General features: G+C 38.9%; 2 protein-coding genes across 3 annotated transcripts in view; both read right to left on the reverse strand.

The window, feature by feature from the left end:
* The window catches only part of LOC127238804 (zinc finger protein 345), a 250,649-nt gene that overhangs the window by 177,438 nt on the left and 52,124 nt on the right, over positions 1 to 21,087 (reverse strand). The gene's annotated exons all lie outside the window — the stretch shown is intronic.
* On the reverse strand, positions 9,862 to 14,211 carry LOC127238814 (zinc finger protein 883). The gene is made up of 4 exons (XM_051207559.1): positions 14,148 to 14,211; positions 12,871 to 12,997; positions 10,928 to 11,464; positions 9,862 to 10,849 (listed from the first exon to the last, which is right to left on the reverse strand). Exons 1-4 carry the CDS (start codon positions 14,175 to 14,177, stop codon positions 9,873 to 9,875), a joined length of 1,671 nt encoding a protein of 556 aa, XP_051063516.1. The 5' UTR covers positions 14,178 to 14,211; the 3' UTR covers positions 9,862 to 9,872.

The raw sequence follows: 21,087 nt of genomic DNA on the forward strand, positions 1-21,087 counted from the left end.
TTTATGTCCCCATAATGCCAAAAGTATTAATGACTATATACGCATATGTTGGGACATAGATGGTCATCACATTATGGTCCAGGTTATAGCTTTAGTTATGAAAAGAGGTGGGAAAAATGGAGGAGCCAAGCCAAAGTCTTACTTTGGATATGGACCGCCAGGACATTTCAAAAGAAACTACTGTGGCTCCAAAATGTAGTACACAGTTTCTTAAATGGACATACAGGTGTTTTTCAACCTTTTATGTTAAGTCATATCCCTGTTAATCTTTGGGGAAGAGATGTGCTTCAGGCCATGGGAGCGGTCCTTACTACTGAGCTTGTTAAAAATATGCTGGCTGACCAAGGTTATGTACAAGGAAGAGGACTGAATAAATTCCTACAAGGTGACCCTCAGTCTGTTGTATCTAAAAATTTAATTATCAAAAAAGCTGGAGATCGCTCTGGGCTGGGAAATTTTCCCTAGAGGCTATTGCTATGCAGCCTGTTCCCATTGCTATTATCTGGAAAACTAATAACCCAATATGAGTGGAGCAATGGCCCTTATCTATTGAGAAGTTACAGGCTGCACATCAACTTGTAAAGGAACAATTAGAGGCAGGACATATTGTTCCTTCCACTTCCCCATGGAATACTCCAATCTTTGTTATAAAAAAAAAAAATCTAAAAAATAGAGACTCCTACAAGATCTCTGAGCTGTTAATGATTGTATGCAAATTATGGGAGCAACACAATCTGGCTTGCCTTCCCCTGTAGATATTCCTCAAGGCTATCATTTATTATAGACCTAAAAGATTTTTTTTTTTTTCTTTAGCATTCCTTTGCATCCTCAGGATAATGAGCGATTTGCATTTAGCATTCCTTCTATTAATTTTAAAGAGCCCTATAAGAGATATCAATGGGTGGTGTTGCCTCAAGGAATGGCCAATGGTCCCACTATTTATTAAATTTATATATCATTGGCCATTGCCCCCATTACAAAAAATTTCAATCCCTGTATATTATACATTATATGGATGATATTCTTTTAGCCGGCCCAAATACTAAAAAAATGAATAAGGCTTTTGGGGAATTGCAACATAATCTTCAACTAGCTGGCTTAAAAATAGCCCCAGAAAAGGTGCAGCAAAAATTTCCCTATCAATACCTGGGTCATCAATTGTTATATTCTGGTATCCGTCCTCAAAAGATTACTTTAAGGCTGGATAAACTGACCACCCTTAATGATTTTCAAAAATTATTGGGAGATATAAATTGGGTTCGATCTAGTTTGGCCCTAACCACTGGGCAGCTTAGACCCTTATTTGATATTTTACAAGGAGATTCTGATCCCACTTCTCTGCGCACCTTAACACCTGCTGTACAAAAATGCATACGCTTGTGCAAAAATGCCTCCAATCTGCACATTTAAATTATGTTGACTATTCTCAAAACTTGATGTTATTAGTTTTTGCTTCAATGTATTCCCCTACCGTGGTATTTTGGCAAACTGTTCCTATATTATGGGTGCATAAACATGCATCCCCAAGAAAGACAGATCTTATCCCCAGGCAATGCTCTCTATTATTCAAAAGACATACAAAATAAATATTCAAGTTTTTGACAAAATGCCGGATGTAATTGTTACTCCCTATACTCAACAACAGATACAATGGCTTCAACAGTTTGATGAGGATTGGACACATTTCTTATGTTCCACACCCTGCCGCTTTGATAGTCATTTTCCTTCCAGTAAGTTAACTCATTTTTTAAAAATTCACCCTGTGTATTTCCCAAAATCCTCTAAAGGGGCTCCACAATGTATTTACAGATGGCTCTTCAAATGGTTATGCAATAATTGTTTCTTTTCCCATTATCAAATGCTCTATACTTAAAATCTGCACAATTTGTGAAACTAGCTACAATACAATTAGCCCTTGAACATTTTTCTGATGAGCCATTTAACTTATACACGGACAGTAAATATATGTATCATATATTGGCTCCCTTAGAAACTGCTGCTTACATAACTCCAGTCTCTCATGTACAAGAACATTTACTAACCGTACAAAACCTACTATGAAAGCGCTCTCATCCAATTTTTGTAGGACATCTCCGAATGCATTCTGATTTGCCTGGCCCTTTAAGTAAAAAAAAAAATGCCATTGCTGATTTTAATACTAAAACAAATAATGCCATCATGATGATAAAAGAGTCTGGTTATAAATCAGCCTACAAAGATCATACAACCTTCCATCTTAATGCAGGGTCACTTAAATTCCATTTTAAAATTACTAGAGACCAAGCTATTGATATAGTTAAAAATTGTCCCCTATATGCAGAGTTCTTACCTATTCCACACCTTGGAGTTAACCTCCGTGGTGTCACACCTAATGATATCTGGCAGATGGATGTTACTCATGTTCCTTCCTTTGGTCGACTACAATTTGTTCATGTATCTGTGGATACCCATTCTCATCTCATATTTGCCTCTGCTCATACTAGAGAAAGGCTTAAGGATGTTAGAGTCATTGTTTACAAGCCTTCGCTTATATGGAAATGCCCAGACAATTAAAAACTAATAATGGCCCTGCTTATACTAGTCAAGGTTTTAATTCTTTTTACAAAAAATTTTTTATCTCACATAAGATGGGTATTCCTTATAATCCTCAGGGTCAGGCCATGGTGAAACATACACACCACGCAATTAAAGCCTATCTTCATAAAACAAAAAAGGAGGAGTTTAAGGATCTCCTGATAATCACCTTTCTCTTGTCCTTTATATTTTAAATTTTTTAACTATTGATGGTGCTGCTCGATCTGCGGCCGACCGGCATTGGCGCCCTCAGTCATCTGACTATGGCTCAGTTATGTGGAAGAATGTCACTACTGGAAAATGGTGTGGCCCCGACCCAGTTCTAGTATGGGCAGGAGGGTCAGTTTGTGTCTTTCCACAAATGCAGATGTGGCCTTTTTTTCCTGACCACTAATTATCATTTGGATCAAGCAGCTATAAATTTACACTTTGATCCAAAAGACAAGAATTTCACCTTCATCTCAGGCACTGTATTCTGGTTCCATTCTTTTTGTTGTAACCAATGCTACTAATTTTGGAGAAAGTTTCAATTGTTTTCAGCAGGTCTGCCGACTCTAACAGTTGTCCTGTGCCATGTACCCCAGGTGTGCAGCAGAGAGGAAAGGAGATTTCAGGATCACGGCTGCCAGTGCCGCCTTCGCCACTGAAGCAACAGTTTCTACCATAGCCCTCTCCCAATCTGTAAATACTGCAAGCACAGTGGATCAACTATCAGGTGATTTGGCTTAAGCCTTAGTTACCTAAAACACACTTGATTACTTAGTACAAATTGGCATTTTTAAACTAAATTTACAAACTAGCATCCTATAGGAACACTTGAATTTTTGTGAGAAGCTCATATGGCTTCTTGTTCTCTTTCATACATATCTGTGTTAATGCATCATTTTTCTCCAGAAATCCTGGAATGATCAGTTTTTAAGTTATACACATGCTTTAGCCATGCAGATCATTAGCATCTATAAACGGGAGTGCCACTTGCCAATGCAGAAGGCCTTTTACAAGGACTTCAACTTGTGGGCAGAACATTGGGGTTTGTAGCCCTTACACTTGGTGCTACTTTGCCACAACATTGGACAGGCCCAGGCCAACTTTCTAACAAGACAGATACTGTCTTTGGCTCCAAAAAAAAAAAAAAGAATCCTCTGCCCACATATGGCTAACAAACTATTCACCAATGACAGGAAGGCAGAGGGAGCAAATATCCAACCTAAGACAGAAAGGTTACAGGCCTGGGTGACCTCTTCAATGACGGGTAAGAAATTATGCTGGCGTCCTCTTCCACCTAAGGCAGATGTTAATTTATATTAAAAGAAAGGGGGACCTGTAGGGCCCTACATGGACCCCTGATGTGCCTTAAGCTAGCCTGAAGCTATTGGCCAGAACTCCTTGCCCCAAGGCTTTTGTTGGTACTCTTCCCATTTTGATGACATACACCTCATGACAACACACACCTTGTGACAACACACACCTCATAGGGAGGAGCTAAGCCTAAAATTCCTGTAATTTTCCACTGTGCTATAAATCGGTATTTAAGCCCGTTCTTTTCAATAAACAGCATTCGACATTTGGCGTTCTGACTTTGCCATTAAACAAATGGCCCGCTGTCTTGCCTTTATTTCAATCTCTAAGCCTTCGCTCAATTCGTAAAACAGAAACTCTCCATTTCTGTTGAAATTAATTGCTTAGAGTTTTAACCTAACAGAATTTGAATGAGAATGGGAAAATCATGTGTCAGTGACCCTGTGTTATATGTATATTCTGTTTCCCATCTGCTTTTTCTATCACATACACTTTGGTCAAGGAGTGATTCATTTTTGCAAGAAGGTACTCTAATTGATCAGTGCATACAAACCTACATGTGGCATATAGGTGAATCTCATGTGAATTTTTGCTACTGTGGTTGTTGAATACCCTGTACACTTATGTGCATGACAGGTACAGTAAATTGGATTCTCACTGATACTGTCTCTGATTTCTTTCTTTTGTATTGCCTATAGGATGTCTACATGTCCTTGAACTAACTTGTATGCCATCATAGAGCACTATCTAGTAGCTGATGGAAACAGAAGCAGAAACCTACACTAAACACTGAGCTGAACTCCTGGATTGCAGTAGCAGAGAGAGAGGAGTGATAAGAAAAGTCATCAAGACCAGGCTACAGAAACCCACAGAGATAGCTGACCTGAACAAGGGGAGCTATGGACCCCCAAACTGATAGCTGGGAAACTAGCATTATAACTACTCAGACCCCCTGAAAATGGGTCTGGGCAGATTAAGGGACCCCTGATAGTGGAAACAGGATGTATCCCTGGTGCACAAAAGGACTTTGGGAGCACATTCCCTATGGAGGGATACTCCCTTAGTCTAGAGGCAGGGGGTATGGCCTAGACCATACTCTAAATGACTTGACAGATTTTCATGATCCCTTCTGGAAGGCATCACCGTCCCTAATGGAGTGGGGGGGGTGAGAGGGTTGGGGGTATCGGGAGAAATAGAAATGATATGTAAAATAAGAAAAATAGAAAAATGTCCAGGAAGTTCTCATTAAAACAGAGGAACACAGTAACAAAAGTGTTCCCTTCTTAATGATTTGCAATATTTGCTTCAAAAGAAATATGCCACTTTTTCAAAATTAAGAAAATCATGCTAAAAAGACATGAAAATTTGAGAAAGCTGTAATCCTGTAATAAAGAGTGTTTCAAGACAGCAGTGTTGATTCAGTGCTTTAATCTTAGCATGAAGAAAGCAGAGACGGATCCCATGTAAATCCAGACTTTGTCAACATGGCGAATTCACAGAGAGAGAGAGGGCAATAGGCTAAAATAATTATTCAACAAAATGAAGCCCATACCAATCAGCACCAAGGTAAGTTAGTGATTTTGGTGGAAGAGGGTGACAAAAGACAGTTAAAAGTCAATTTTTCTAATATAATTGAGTGATCATAATTACCTAAAAGAAGCATTCCCATTTTGTCCTAATCTATAGTGCATTTTATAACTGTAAATATACTACAGCCAGATAGTGTCTTGGCAATTAAACTCTGCTTTTCCACACTCATTAAGAACTTCACATATTAGTCCCACCTGGCACCACTATTCCTGAACAGATTGAGAACCACAGGCCATTACCACTTGGCTTAGGTGGGTAGAAGACAGGCATGGGTTCAATTGGTTGTCAAGTGGATTAGGTGGTGCCACCATGGTGAGTGAATATTTGGTGGAATGGGAGAGAGCCTGTGTGGTTTGTGTGGAGAGAAGCTTATCTGAAGAGGCAAAGGTGGCACAGAACAGTTTGATGTGACATCTAGACATGGGCTTCTGCCAAGAGAAATAATGTCTGTGTCTGTGGCCACACCAGAGCCTCAGCCTGTGTTGATTTCTGTGGCTCCTGTTACCTTCCATGACCATGTGGATACCTTGTGTGTGGACTGCCAATTGGGTTCAAGTTGGTTTCTGGGGGCCATGCTTCTGGTGTTTCCATGCTGATCTGTGTGGTCTGCACTGATTCCAATGGCAATGGTGACTGATGGAACCAGACAGCTGCTAAGGACCATACCTGGTTCTGTGGTCCTACTGCAGCCAGGACTGTGTTGATGGCTATGGCCTGTGTTGCCACCAAAGGCCACACAAATGTCTGAGACTTGTGCAACCACCTGTGGTCATGTTTGTGTCTGAGTGCTATCCTGCTTCTGGGGCCATTCATATCTGAGTGGTGGTGGGGCACCCTGGGGCCATAATGTGGTCTGTGCTAGAGCTGCTTTTGAGGGATATGTCTGGGTCCTCAGACCTACTGCAGCTAAGGTCCTTTTGGAAGTCCGTGGCTCCTGTTGCAAATGAAATCCATGCACATGTCCAGGGTCTCTTCCATCACCTGAAGGTAAGTTGGTGTCCAGAAGCCATTTGGTTCATTCTTATCTGGCTGGCTTGTGCTGTCACAAAAGCCAAAATGATTTATGGGTTCAAGTTGCCTCCAGGGGCCATGTCTGGGTCTCTGGCCAGATGCAGCAGAGGTCTGTGTTGATATTCATTGCCTGTTATACCTGCAGTCCAAGTGAACCATTTTTGAAATCCAAGGGCTGTTGTGACCATCGCAAGCTCCAACTCAGCTATCACCAAAGTACACACTGGAAAGTATACCTCATCTATGATTTGCTAGAAGCAGTATCTGCAGAACCATACCCACAGAATGTCCTAGTTTGGCATAAAAGAATATCTGAGAGGAGCTTCAATGAGGGTCCAGAATTGATGATGTAGTAGAACTTGATCAACAATTCATTATCTAATGAACAATTGAAAGTAAATTTGTTTGGACAAATGGGTGCACTGCATGTCACACCATAGCTTCCATTGCCACTAAGAAAGAAGCGATGGAGAGTCAGAAAAGATATAGGTGAAATTATTATTTTTTCTTTTTTTATGGCTGTTGCATTTGTTTTGTAATTTATATTTTTCATTTATTTGTAAATTTTTTCTTTAAGGAGACATTAAAATGGTGAAGGGTAGATACAGAGAGGCTGGGAGGCAAATGGGATTGACATTCATGTAGTAAAATTCCCCAAGAATCAATAAAAAAATGTTAAAAAAAAAAAAACAGATGAAGACACATTGTAGAATGTAGTATTTGCATCCTAGTGCATAAACATCTCAGATAAAAGATTAATGTGGAGCATTGATTTCCTTACAAAATGGTAATAGTTTAACCACTCAATAAATTATACTTTCTGATTCAATCAAATATGCACTGGCTACACATGGGACTAATATTTAGTCTGCTCCCAGGGTTTGCCTAAACTCCAGTAGCAAAGGCCATTTGCTTGAACTGGCAAGTGAACCAACAATGGACTGAGAAAGCATCAATTAATTTAAATTTCAAGATTTTTGTAACTGCCAGATAGTAGGAGAACCTTGTTTGGATACAAGTGATGTGGCAAACCCTCTTTCAGATGATTCTTTTGTAGCTCAATGTAGTTATGATTTCTCCACATTGTCTCATATGGTGTCCTGCAACTAACAGGGTATTCCTGGTGTTGTAATACCTGGTCTGTTTTGTTCCTAAAAGTTCAGCCTGTGAAAGTCCACCAGGCTTATGGAATCTCGTTCTTACAGAATCCAGAAATGCTGCTGAGGGCTCCAATCATGCAGACTCTGCTTCCTTTGCAGTCACTCTTCTGGAATGGTAATTATTCCTACCCCATCATTTGCATATGACCACCTCTAACCATGCACTCTTCCACACAGCTCCAACTGTCAAGCGAACTTGTCCCATCTTATACAGCCTTGCTACCACCATGGACAAGAACTATATGTATTAATAGTTACAGAATGAAGAAGACAGTACTATGAGGGGTACAATGTGAGATGTCTTCTCATAGTGCACAGGTTTAAAAATTTACCATGATATTGTTAATGTTGAAGGATTTTGGTCAGTGATTTTTTTTTTTTTAACCTACATTCTATATGCATGGAAAGTAGATACAACCATTGAAAATGGCACCCCCACTGAAAGGGTTTTTTATTTCCAAAAGAATCACAGCCCATATCTGTAGGCATATCTCCAAGTTAAAGGGCATGATATTTTGATGGCTAAAATCTTCTCCTCAGGTAAATGACTTGCTGCAGTTTCTTCACTCAAGAACACTGAATCCTCTTGGTTTCAGAGAACTCTTGAAAATGTTATGAATCTTGTTTCCCGCCTTAATAAGCTCCCTTTGGAAGGGATCATTCCAATAACCAGGAGACTACTCCAAAACATCATACACTTCAGGTTTCTCTACTCAGTTTCCATTATGAAGTATTTCAGGTTGAACAACTAAAAATTTTAATGAAAACTGTCCCCTGTATATATTCAAATTTTCAGTCTGAATAAACTCTTGATGTTTTCTAAAATTTTAACATAAAGGCATTCACAACCATTTCATGACCATAATGATTCTTCAGTGTGAAGTCTCAAGTGTACCTACGAAGAGAGCTTGGTTAAAGCACATGCCAAATTGTTTCCTTTGGCAACTGTTAAGCAGGTATGAATTTTCAGATGACTTTTTAGGTCTGAGAGGCAGGCAAATACTTTTCCTTTTACATTCTTAAGTTTTCTCTCACATATGAATAGCTGGGGTGCTTTTGAAGATAAAGCGTTTCTCATACTGACATTTGTGGTGATTTGATTAAGTATATCACTCATGTTTGAATGCTTTGCCTATAGGGAGAGTGGCTCTATGAAGAAGTGTGTCACCATGGAGGCAGAGACTGAGGTCTCAAACGTGCTCAAGCCATACCTAGTACACAGCTCAATTTTTCCTGCCTCGGGATCAAGATGTAGGACGCTCAGCTCCTTCTCTACTACCATGTCTGTCAGCATGTCACTACATTTCCCATAATGAAGATAATGGACTAAATTAATGAAACTATAAACCAACTGCAATTAAAAGCTTCTCTTTAAAAGAGTTGCTCTGGTCATGGTGTATCTTCAGAGCAATACAAGCCAAACTAAGAAAGATAATTACGACTGTAAAGTTTCTATTTTGAATGAGTTATAAATATATGCTAAAAAATGAGTAAAAAGCCAAGGATTTCTCATATTTGCTATATGTCAGATTTCTCTTCTGTATGCATTTACTGATGTGTGTTGTTCTGCTCTCAGCTTAGAGGTATCACCTGACTGTGGTCCCACAGCCCTGACTGAAAACTGTGTTGCTCAGGCAGAGCCCTACTGGGGTGTCTGGTCTTGTTGGCATTGGTTCTACAATAGTCACAATAAGTAGTTTTAAACTAAGTCTCAATTGTTTTATTTGCTGAATCTGGGTCAGGAGTTAGAATGGTGGGGTGAAAACCTACCAGTTCAGAGGGCAAGAAGCAAACAACTAACTTCCTCTTTGGCCAGAGGCCCAGCATAAAAGAGTGTCCATCGAACCATATAAAACCAAAAAGACTGAAAAACTCCAAGTTACTTCCTACTCTTACTGTGAGTCTTATCTGTCTGCCATGCACCTCCATACACTCTGGATATTTCTGGTCAACTAGTGCTAGACTCCAACCCTGGCCCAAATTTGATACTATTAACACTAAGATTTCAGACTACAATCACATACTTACAACACATTCTGAGAGATGAGTCAACACTAAAGGTTTTTTTTTTTTCACATTTGCTGCATTATAAAGTCTCTCAAATATATATATATATATATATTTATATATATATATATATATATATATATATATATATATATATATCTCTCTGTTGCGTTCCAAGCTTCTTTTTTCATGTAAAGGATTTCTAGCACTCACTACATTATGTAAGTTTTCTCACTTATGAGTTTTGAGATGTCTTCTAAGATATGAGCCATGCAAAAAGGATTTATCACATTCACTACATTTGTAATTTTTCTCACCTCTGTGTATTCTCTGATGAATTGTAAAATATCCTTTCTGGGTAAAGGATTTGCCACATTCATTACATTTGTAAGGTTTCACTCCTCTATGAATTCTCTGATGAATATTAAGATGAGTTTTCTGGGAATAGCATTTGTCACAATCATTACATTTGTAAGGCTTCACTCCTGTATGACTACTTTGATGATGTGTAAGGTGGTCTTTCCTGGAAAAGGACTTGTCACATTCATTACATTTGTAAGGTTTCTCTCCTGTATGGATTCTCTGATGAATTCTTAGACTGCCGTTTGAGGTAAAGAATTTGTCACATTCACTACATTTGTAAGGTTTCTCTCCTGTATGGCTTCTCTGATGTGTTTTATGATCAGAGATTGTAGTAAAGTATTTGTCACATTCACTACATTTGTAAGGTTTCACTTCTCTATGAAGTCTCTGATGAATATTAAGATGACTTTTCTGGATATAGCATTTGTCACAATCACTACATTTGTAAGGCTTCTCTCCTGTATGACTACTTTGATGATGTGTAAGATGGTCTTTCCTGGAAAAGGATTTGTCACATTCACTACATTTGTAAGGTTTCTCTCCTGTATGGATTCTCTGATGAATTCTTAGATTGCCTTTTGAGGAAAAGGATTTGTCACATGCACTACATTTGTAAGGTTTCTCTTCTGTGTGGATTCTCTGATGTGTTTTGTGATCAGAGTTTGTGGTAAAGGGTTTCTCGCATTCATTACAAGCTTTCTCTCCTGTGTGCATTCTATGATGTCTTCTCAGAGACGAGGAACCATAGGATTTGTCACATTCACTACTTTTGTAAGTTTTCTGTCCAGTGTGGATTCTGTAATGTCTTTCCAAGTTTGATGTATGAGAAAAGCACTTATTATATTCTGTATATTCACAGAGTTTTTCTCTTCCATGGATTTTATAATGTTCTTTCAGTTGAAAAAAGTGAAGAAATGATTTACTACATTTTGTACAATTATAGGGTTTCTCTAGTCTAGTATAGGTTCTCTGATGCCCAATGAAGCTTGAGTGAGTCTTGAAGCATTTTCTACCTTTCCAGCACTGGTGTGGTCTCTTCCCATGGTCTGTTTCTTTCAGTGAGATTTCTGTTTTAGAGTCAAAAGCTTTATCATACTCAGTACTTTTGTGTTCTTCCATATGTCTATGAACTCTTTGATTTTGACTAATGATGGAACACAAATTTAAGCAGGTTATTCTCTCTTCATATTTGCAGGGTTCTTCTCCAGCATTCCTAGTTTTTGGTCTATTGAGATTTAAGGTGGCAAAACAGGCATCCCTGTGGTTTCCAAATCTGTACTTGTTGTAATTATCTGCAGTGTCACATGTGTCATAAGGTGTACATTGCCAGGATTCACGAATCACATTGGCAAGCTCATTACATTTATAAATCTTTTCTTGGATATTTTGATGATCATGGATAAAGTGCTTTGTGTCTTGATGGAATTGCTTCTCACATTTACCACTACTGCAATGGTTCTCTGAAAAATTAGTAAAATTGTGAATAATAGCTATTAATGCATGAGTAACAGATTCAATTAACTAATGTTTTCTTAGGTTTTCTATGACAAATAAACTAGTAACTTTCAGGGACAGCACTATTAACGGGAATTTTCCATTTTACAATCACTAAATGGATGCTTTTAAGAATCTCCAATCTGACCAACATCAAACCACTAGAACTAAAATAACATACACATACTTTTCTTACATTCTTTTTTCCCACATTTTGACATCCTGACTGCAGTTATTCTTCCCTCCACTCTTCCTGTTCCATCTCCCTGCCTCCACATTGTTCCCCATCAACTCCTCAGTTGTATTCTAAAAGAGGCAGGCCTCACATGGGTGTCAACAAAGCATCTCAAATTATGTTTAGGTATATCTAATCCCCTTCATTTCTATTAACGCTGTGTGAAGGAACCAACTCTGAGAAATAATTTCCCAATAGCAAGCCAAAGCATTAGGGAAGGACTTGATCCCAATGCCAGGAGACACACAAATAGACCAAACTAAACAACTGTCATACAGATGTAGAGGACATAGGTCAGTCCTGTGTAGAGACTTCTCATTCTTATACAGAAACTGTACCATGTAGCTGGTCAGACACATAGTTATTTGGGAAGGAAAAAACTTGAGAAAGAAGCACTGTGGAGAATTATCTGAAACATGTTTCCCTGCTTTTGGGTATTTAAGAGAGTCACATAACTTGAAACACATAACCCAGATTGGCATGGAACTCACCATGGACTCTTAATTAGCCTCCAAAGTGAAAATATTAAAATCATGCTGTGCTAGTACTGAACATAGCAATCATATCACAAAATAAATAAATAAGCTGAACACACAGCACTTTCTCTAAAACCTTTTGCTTTGTTTATAATCAAAAATAGATGATTATGGGAGTTAAATCCAGTAACAAAATAAAATTATTCTAATTTCATGCAGAGAAAATTCAATATTCTTTGATCTTTGAAATGTCCTTTGACTAATACATAGGAAGGCTAAAGAGATCACAGAAAATATAGCATTAGTTTCTATTCTATAGAACAGGGAAAATGAGCTGGGTTCGGTGGCCCATGCCTTTAATCCCAGCACTTGGGAGGCAGAGGCAGGCAGATCTCTGTGAGTTCGAGGCCAGCCTGGTCTACAGAGTGAGTTCCAGAACAGCTTCCAAAGCTACACAGAGAAACCCTGTCTGGAAAAAAACAAAAAAAACAAAAATGAAAAAAGAACACAGAAAATATAAATGAAGCACCATTAAAAGGTTATATTGCTAACCACAATTTCTCTCATTTCTGGCATTTTCTAGTTTCACATAGTTTATAGATACACAAAGTAGGGAAATCAAAAGGATGAATCAGGAATTCCATGAGAAGAGAATTCTTACCCACAAAAAGTACATTGTTGTAATTCTCCAACATCACATCCATGTACAAAGACCTCTGAGCACAGTTTAGACAGTCCCATTCCTCCTGTGAGAGGTCCACAGCCACATCCCTGAATGATAACAGACCCTGTAATGGAAAGTTACATATTTTCCATTCAGAGCTTCAAAAAATGATTACTTGGAAATCAAACAAACAAAGTAATGAATTAGAGAGATGTTTGTGATATTGATGAGGCACAGCAATTTTTAAAGGACAAGAGTTTCCTAGCAGTGCTGTATTGCTACTCTTTCAAAGACAATGAATAGTAAGACATAATGTAATGTTTACACCCATTGGGTCTCTCTCCTCCATGAATTTTCTGATGTTTTCTAAGACCCGAATAGCAGATAAAAGATTTATCACAATCATTAAATATGAATAATTAGTCTGATAATTTATGTGTAGAACCAAGACACTACTCTCTAGAAAATTCTTACTAATATATTCCACATATTGCCATACAAATGTGGAGACAGCACTGCTTGGTCCCTTCTGCTAATGAAAGAAAAGATGAAGAAAAAACAAGAATTTTCTAAAGAGAGTTACACAATAGAAATCTCTCCTGAGACTCATACATTTCCAGTGTCACCACACGCCTCATCACTGTGTGACATAATATGACAAAAAGAGAAAACCAAAATACTGTAAATATCATTTCTTCACAGACACAACAACTTTCTAGTAAGATAAGCCACATATTCCTTCCATCATCTGGGCTCTCTTAGGTGCTAAAATATTTACGATTAGGGTTCAGGATAGAGAGTCTTTTCTAATTCTACTCTCTATAAAGTGCTCCATGACATCACTGAAAAGGTCCATGTAATAGTTATGTCCATGTTCTCAAGCCTGTTTCTGGAAAACTGTCCATTCCCCAAATGGAACTATTTGGCACATGAGACAGCCCTACCTCATTATTCAAATAGAATACAACTCCATTCTATGGAAAAATGGCCATCAATATATTTCTTGAGTGTCATTTACAATAGCTTGTGTTTTAGAACTTTATACATCAAGTCTAAAGTCCATGGAATTTCACACCCTCACAGTATAAAATCAAGGAAAATATAATGGGGCCAGTCCCTGCTACATAGTTGAAAGATTTAAAGACATAATCTTGAATATAAGAAAAGAAAAAAAGCAGATATCTTCTATAACATTGACAGTGGTAGAGAATCAAAAATCTAAATTATTTCAATAATAAGAACAATTTTCAGAGAACTGTGGATATCACACTGACCTGGAGAGCATTTATCACAAAAGCATTCATTGTTCTCGTTGCTCTTCTCTGAGTTTCTCACACAGGAAAAAATAAATAAATAAAAATAAAAACCTGGAATTCTTGTTGAAATTTCACATCTAGTTGTCAAAAACAGAAATCTGAAAAGAAAAGAAAGCAACTCTGTTTTGGTCAATGCTATACCATACAAAAAGATCCCACAAACCAAAGGATATCAGAAATCTTGTCAACATTCTGACCACAAGAGAACATGGAAGGTGACATTTAGAGTGGTAAGAGAAAATGACTATGAACCTTATCATTGTACCCAGAAACATAGGCTCTTAAAAATCATGCAGAAGCAAGGGTACATGAAGAAGGGTAGAAAATGACATGTCATCCACTCAAGGCACACTGCAGATCATGATCAGAGGAAAAATTGACATAGAAATATCAGAGATAAAATAGCAATGGCAATCCAGGAAATAAGGCACTTTACAAAATGAATAGTTAAGTAGGGCAGCTTGGAAGTACAGTTTTATTTTCAACACACAAAACAGCAAACTACCATTTCTAACTAGAAGGAAGAAAATTACTACACCTCATATTACCCACAAAAAGATAGGAAACAAATCATGAATAAAAGCCCTATGATATGAAAATACCAGTAGAAAGAGATGTCATAAGAGAAACTTCAAGACATTTTATAACTCCCAGATGGAAAATAAACTGGGGAAAACACTTTGTTCAGTAATTCTTTGGAAAATATACTCCCTGGTTTAAATAAACATGAAGTGGTATTTTATGTGACTAATATCTAAAAATCTCACAGGGGATACCTGAGTGTCATATGGAGTGAAGTAAATAGAAAGGGAGAATTAGACAATATTGATGTTACTTAAATTTTTCCAAATATTGACACAAAAAATACTTATAACAAGTTCATGAATTCCATATGATGTTTCACTGTAGAACCTTCAGAAACACATATGGAACATGTAACAATCCAATGAGATGAAGTAGAAACATCTGTTTTCAAAAGAATGTATTCAGTAGAATGAGAAGTATTATAGCTGTTTATTAATTTTGAGTATATTTTTGCTCATGGGATTGACTCAAATGAAAGTTTAAACCACTCAATTTCAACTTTATTCTCTTCAGTATTTGAGGTAATTCATCTAACAGGATTTTACCACAGACAAGTATCATTTATGATTACTCTTTTTTTTTTTTTTTGGATTATCAAGGCAGGGTCTCTCTGTACTTCATTTTTAAAAAGCTAGAATACACAGGATAATATACTGTCAGAAGTATGTACCAGATGTAAACTGGAGCCTAAAGAAATGGCTCAGTCCAGGAGTTGGTGAAACACACCTTTAATCCCAGCACTGGGGAGGCAGAGGCAGGTTGATCTCTGTGAATTTGAAGCCAACCTGGTCTACAGAGCTAGTTCCAGGACAGGTTCCGAAACAAAAAAGAGAAGCCCTGTCTAGAGTCTCAGCTAGAAGGCCTGAGCAGTCTAAGGGACCTCAGACAGTGGAACCAGGATGTATTCCTGGTGCACAAAAGGACGTTGCGGGCACATCCCCCATGGAGGGATGCTCCCTTAATCTAGAGACAGGAGAGAAGTCAGATTTAGATGACCCCTCCTGGAGGGCATCACCCTGTATGTGGAGTGGCGTGGAGGGTTGCGGGGGAAGATAGGAGGGGTAGGTGGCCGGGGTGCTTGGGGGGGGGGAAGAGAGGGAGAGGGAACTGGGATCAATATGTAAAATAAAAAAAGAAAAAAGAAAGGTGGCTTCTTAGATAAGAAATAGAATTCTGTAACTTAAAAGTACACATACTGATGGAAAAGCAGAGCAACTTCTTCTAAAACTGCATAATCCACATACAAAATCACTTTTTTTCTATCTCTCTCTCTCTCTTTTTAATACATCAAGAAGAGCATGAGAATTCAAGAGCTCACACAAATCTTGGACTCATTGGTGGTAGCATTCCTAGTACCAAAAACTGCTTATGCAGGCTGGGAGGCTGGGGCGGGATGCAGAGTTATCAGTGGCCATACTCAGATTTCGATCCTGTGTGCTATATGGGCTAGGGATGCTCTTGGGTACCATTGTGGGAAGATGATTCTCTGGGTAACAGAAGGCCTGGTTTGATCAGAAGATGGCTCCACAGAAGGAGATATATACATGGCGCAGACATCCTGGCCAAAAACCTGTGAGAGCAAGGGTCCCGGACCCTCGGAGAGAGTTCACTACTGACACTCTGCTGTACGCATAACCATTCAAACTGTCTTATACTAACTGTGATCCCACCACCGCATGGCGTTGCTTTCAGCCTGGGTCTAAGGTATTCTGTTTTCAATGGACAGTTATTTCTGAGACTCACAATTCATCAAATACTGAGAACAACTGACTGCCCCATACAACAGCTTGAAAAAGGAATTTCATATTCCCATATCTAAACTGCAGGCAACATTACAGACAAGAAGTTAAAAGATTTTAAGAGCTGGAGGATAGGGAGGTGACATAAAAAAAAATATTTTGGCACATGATATGGCAATTGGAATACTGACATATTACAGCCTTACTACCTGGTCAAAACTGGCACAAAATAATACATGAAATATGATGAAATATGAGAAGGACAAACGGAAAGAAAACATGTCTACCCAGGGATGGGACAGGGTGGTGGGCAAGGGGTTAATGATGAGTAAATAAAACTGTGTAAACATTATCTATCAATCATTACTAATTAAATATTGAACAATGTTTATACAATTAGAACTTAGGAGATATGTCTGTTTGGAGGTAAAACGATTGTTTCATGTGGAGAACCAGCCAATAGAGATTTATACAATCTGTTTCTGCTTCTGTTTATTTAATCAAAGAGTCAAAAAGGTAGACTTAAAAAATGGGAAAAAAAAAAAACAACCAAGCACAAATAAGGCAAGTAACATAGAAAGTCAAACTCACTGCAGAATAGAGGGTGACACTGGAATATGGAAAAAACAAGCATGCACACAGAAGAGAATGCATTATTGTGAATATGACTGTATTGAAAGGTTTATATGATTAATTCAAAATTCATGACAATCAAGCCACCCATGAGTTACTTCACAGCTAAATAGACTTCTACAAATTTAAATTATTTACAAAGGGTGCAGAGAAAGGCCCGACAAACAGCAAAGCTTGAGTTATCCCAGTTGTGATTAAAGATGACACTTCAGGGCTAGAGACATGGCTATATGGTTAATAGAACTGGCTGCTCTTCCAGGGGTCCTGAGTTTAATACCCAGCATCCACATGGTGGCTCCAATCATTTGTAGTGGGTTTTGACACCCTTTTCTATATTAAAGGCATTAAAAAAAAAAAAAAAAAAGGACACTGCACCCAAAGGAAAAACAACACCATGGCAGCAACAGAAGTGTAAACAGTGTAAACACGTGAAGCAATAAGAGCAACAGATTCAGAACAAATCCAAACAGCTACGACCAACTCAATTTCACCAAAACGCCAAAGCCTTGTTACTAAATAGGCAGTCTCATTAATCGTTGTTGTAGGGAGAAATAAATATCCACATGTAAAAGAGTGAAATTAAGGTTCAAACCAACGAATTGGTGAGATTTGACTGCGTCCAATTGAAATATTGCATAGAAATGGTAATGACTGAAATTATGAAGAAACAGCCTACAGAATGGAGAAACTTATTAGAAAACATTCTATAATACAATATATAAAACCCAGAGTTTATCAAGAAGCGAAAAGAAACCACAAAGCAAATATTATAATGAAGAAACAACAATACAAACACACACACACACACACACACACACACACACACACACACACACACACACAATGACAACGCACAAATGTTTAATGTAATCACCACCTCCTGCACCGCCACGGGCAGCCTGGAGCTGACTGAGGCCGGATCCCCTCCCTCCTGGGTCCCAGCCCCGCAGCTCCTCTCACCTGGGAGGTTCCAGGGCCCTAGGGCCACAAGGCTGCGGTTCCCCGCCACTGCGCTGCTGACTGTGACTTTCCCAGGCCGCCCCGAGGACCCGGCTATGCACCACGCGGTTCCCCGAGTCCTACAGAAAAATGGTGGAATTTCCGGTCCTTTCGATTGGTCCCTAGGCCCAGCTCCTCTTAACCCCGCCCAACTTCCAGTAATGGGTCCTCCAAAACCGCCAACCACAGTCTTTTTTTTCCTAATGACTTTCCCAGGCACACTTCCTGCAGAGACATAAGCTGCCCAAGCACCCATAGAAATGAAAGAAAACCCAAAACCTAGAGGATCATGGTGTTCTGGCACGTCTTTAATCTCACCACTCTGCCTGCAGACGAATGTTTAACTCTGTTATTTCCATCCGGCCGTGAAGGCATAGTGAGTTTCTAATAAGCAACCGCGTTATATTTTGCCATCTACTTCAAAAAATAAGAAAGTAACAATAAAACAATCAACAAAAAATGAAATGACCACAAATGAAGTTGAGAAAATGGTATATCGGGGCCATATTCTAACTCTAGGATGGAATGAAAACTATGACGAATAGAAGAAATCCGACCAGAGGTTGAAGAAACCAAAAATGTGATAACCATATATATTTCCTTTCAAAGCTAAGGTATACAAGTCTGCTTCAACAAATACAGACATTTAATTGCAAGACAGCTATTTCTAGATTCTGAGATTAGGAATATGATTGTGTTGATATAATCATAATAGCCATGTTGGAAATATGAACGGAAAGAACATACCTTAGTATAATGTACTATAGATCGCATATTCCTAAACCCAACATTGTATTAAATGTGTAAAAATGGAAGCAGTCTAGTCAACTCACAATAGAGATAGGGGCATTCACTCTTTCCACACTAACTCAGCACAGTGTGTCAACTGTTACTCAAAAAAGAAGAAAAAGAAGAAAAAAATCTCCATTTAAAGGCATAAGTGGAGATTAGACAGTGACATATTACAAAATGTTACTAACATAAAACTGAGCATCAGTAATTATATTCTACAAGAAAGGTCAGATCTGATTATCTTTGAAATAATCCACTAAACTGAACCTCTACATCAATTGGTGATTTACATATCAACAGAGTAAGGGTAAGAAGACAGCAGACCACTAGCAACACCAGCAGAGTGTCTTAAGAAATATCTTAGATTCTGTGTTGGTAGCTTTCAAATTGTCAAAGGTACTGTGTGTATTTATTGGGAAGGGGAGGCATCAATGTCCTCGCCTGGATGTGGAACCTCTGTGTCACACTACCAACCTGCCAGGTACAGTGTCTCCTGACACTATCTGATAGAGCACAGGAACTTGAGAGCTACAAGGAAAGATCAGCCACAGACTTGTCATCACCCTTGTGGTGTTCAGTTAAGTCTTCTCTGTAACCAATCTGTCATTGACCAACAGAATTATGGGTTCTGCTGTATCTTGTTCCTGGTGTTAATGTCTCTGCATATGAGAAAATTCAGCAATCTCTAGCGAACAAACATAAAAGAGCCAGTCAGAATCTGTGTCTCTCTGTGATATTGCCATGTGCAGAGGTTTGGGAGACACACAGAGAACTAGATGGATATAAAACACTCAGTTTAACTTAACTCAGGCTGAGAGTTTAGATGTATATCAGGTGATCCTTGTGTGTTGGCACTAGACAGTGAAGCTGCATCAAAATATCTTTCACAATGACCAAATATGAAAATTTGTCTTTAAGGAATATATTATAATAATCCTATTTCTTTTCTCAGCATCTATAATTTTCTGTCTTTCATGGATAAATCTGTACATATTTAACAGTTTTTAATTTTTATTATCTCATCTTTGTAGGGAAATATATATGGTTATTTACACTTGTTATTTTGCAATCTCCAAGTGGATTTCTCTATATGCACAATCTTACATATCTACAGGAATTAGAATAAGCCTCTTTGTGCCATTTTCTTAAAGGCATTTGTGACCATTTCTTTTTTGATTGTTTTCTTTGTTTGTTTGTCATTTTTTCTTTTTTAAGTGGATGGCTCATTATATAGCTGTTTGCTCATCAGAAACTTACAAAGCAGACAAGGTTACAACAAATGAGTTAAACATTTCTATGGACACTGAGCCTTGAGAATAAACTGTCAACAGTAGACTTTGCTCCACTGGGTTTGGTTGTGTTTTTTGGTTTGTTTTTATTTGATTTGATGTGTTTGAGGGCTAAGGCAGCTTGTACGTTTGTGCAGTAAGTGTGCCTGATAAAAATGATTATGAAAATGATCCCACGGTTGGCTGGTTTCTAGTACATGGAAACGGAAGTGAAATGTAGTAGGCAAGACCAGGAAGAATCTCTCCAAAGAACTAGGCTGAAAGAACCAGAAATTCCACCATTATCTGTGGGACTGAGGGAACCGCGTGCTGCAGATCTGGGTGAAGAAGACCTGGCCGGGTCCATGGGGAACCGCAGTCTCCGCGGGGGGGGGGGGGGCCTGGGAAAGTCACAGTCAGCAGCACAGTGGCAGGAACCGCAGCCCGGCGGCCCTGGAACCGCCCAGGTGAGAGGAGCTGCGGGGCTGGGACCCAGGAGGGAGGGGACCGGGAGTGTGCTAGCTGAGGCTGCTCAGAAGGACACCATCAGCTCCAGGCCGCCCGTGGCGGTGCAGGAGGTGGTGGTGCAGGTCGCCTGTGGACAGGTGCGGTCATTTCTGTCACCACAAGTTGGGTGCTTCCCTGTGTGCCAGGCGCACCCCTTAAAGGTCTTCTGGCGCTGATAGCGCACGCCTTTAATCCCAGCATTCGGGAGGCAGAGGCAGGAGGATATCTGTGAGTTCGAGGCCTGCCTGGTCTACAGAGCGAGTTCCAGGCCACGTTCCAAAACAATACGGACAATCCCTGTCTAGAAAATACAAAAAAGAAAAAATAAAGAATTAATCTGTTACAGTTCTCCCTCTTGTGCCTGATTTGCTCCCT

Source organism: Phodopus roborovskii, unplaced genomic scaffold, assembly GCF_943737965.1.
Source record: "Phodopus roborovskii unplaced genomic scaffold, PHOROB, whole genome shotgun sequence".
NCBI classification, from domain to species: domain Eukaryota; kingdom Metazoa; phylum Chordata; class Mammalia; order Rodentia; family Cricetidae; genus Phodopus; species Phodopus roborovskii.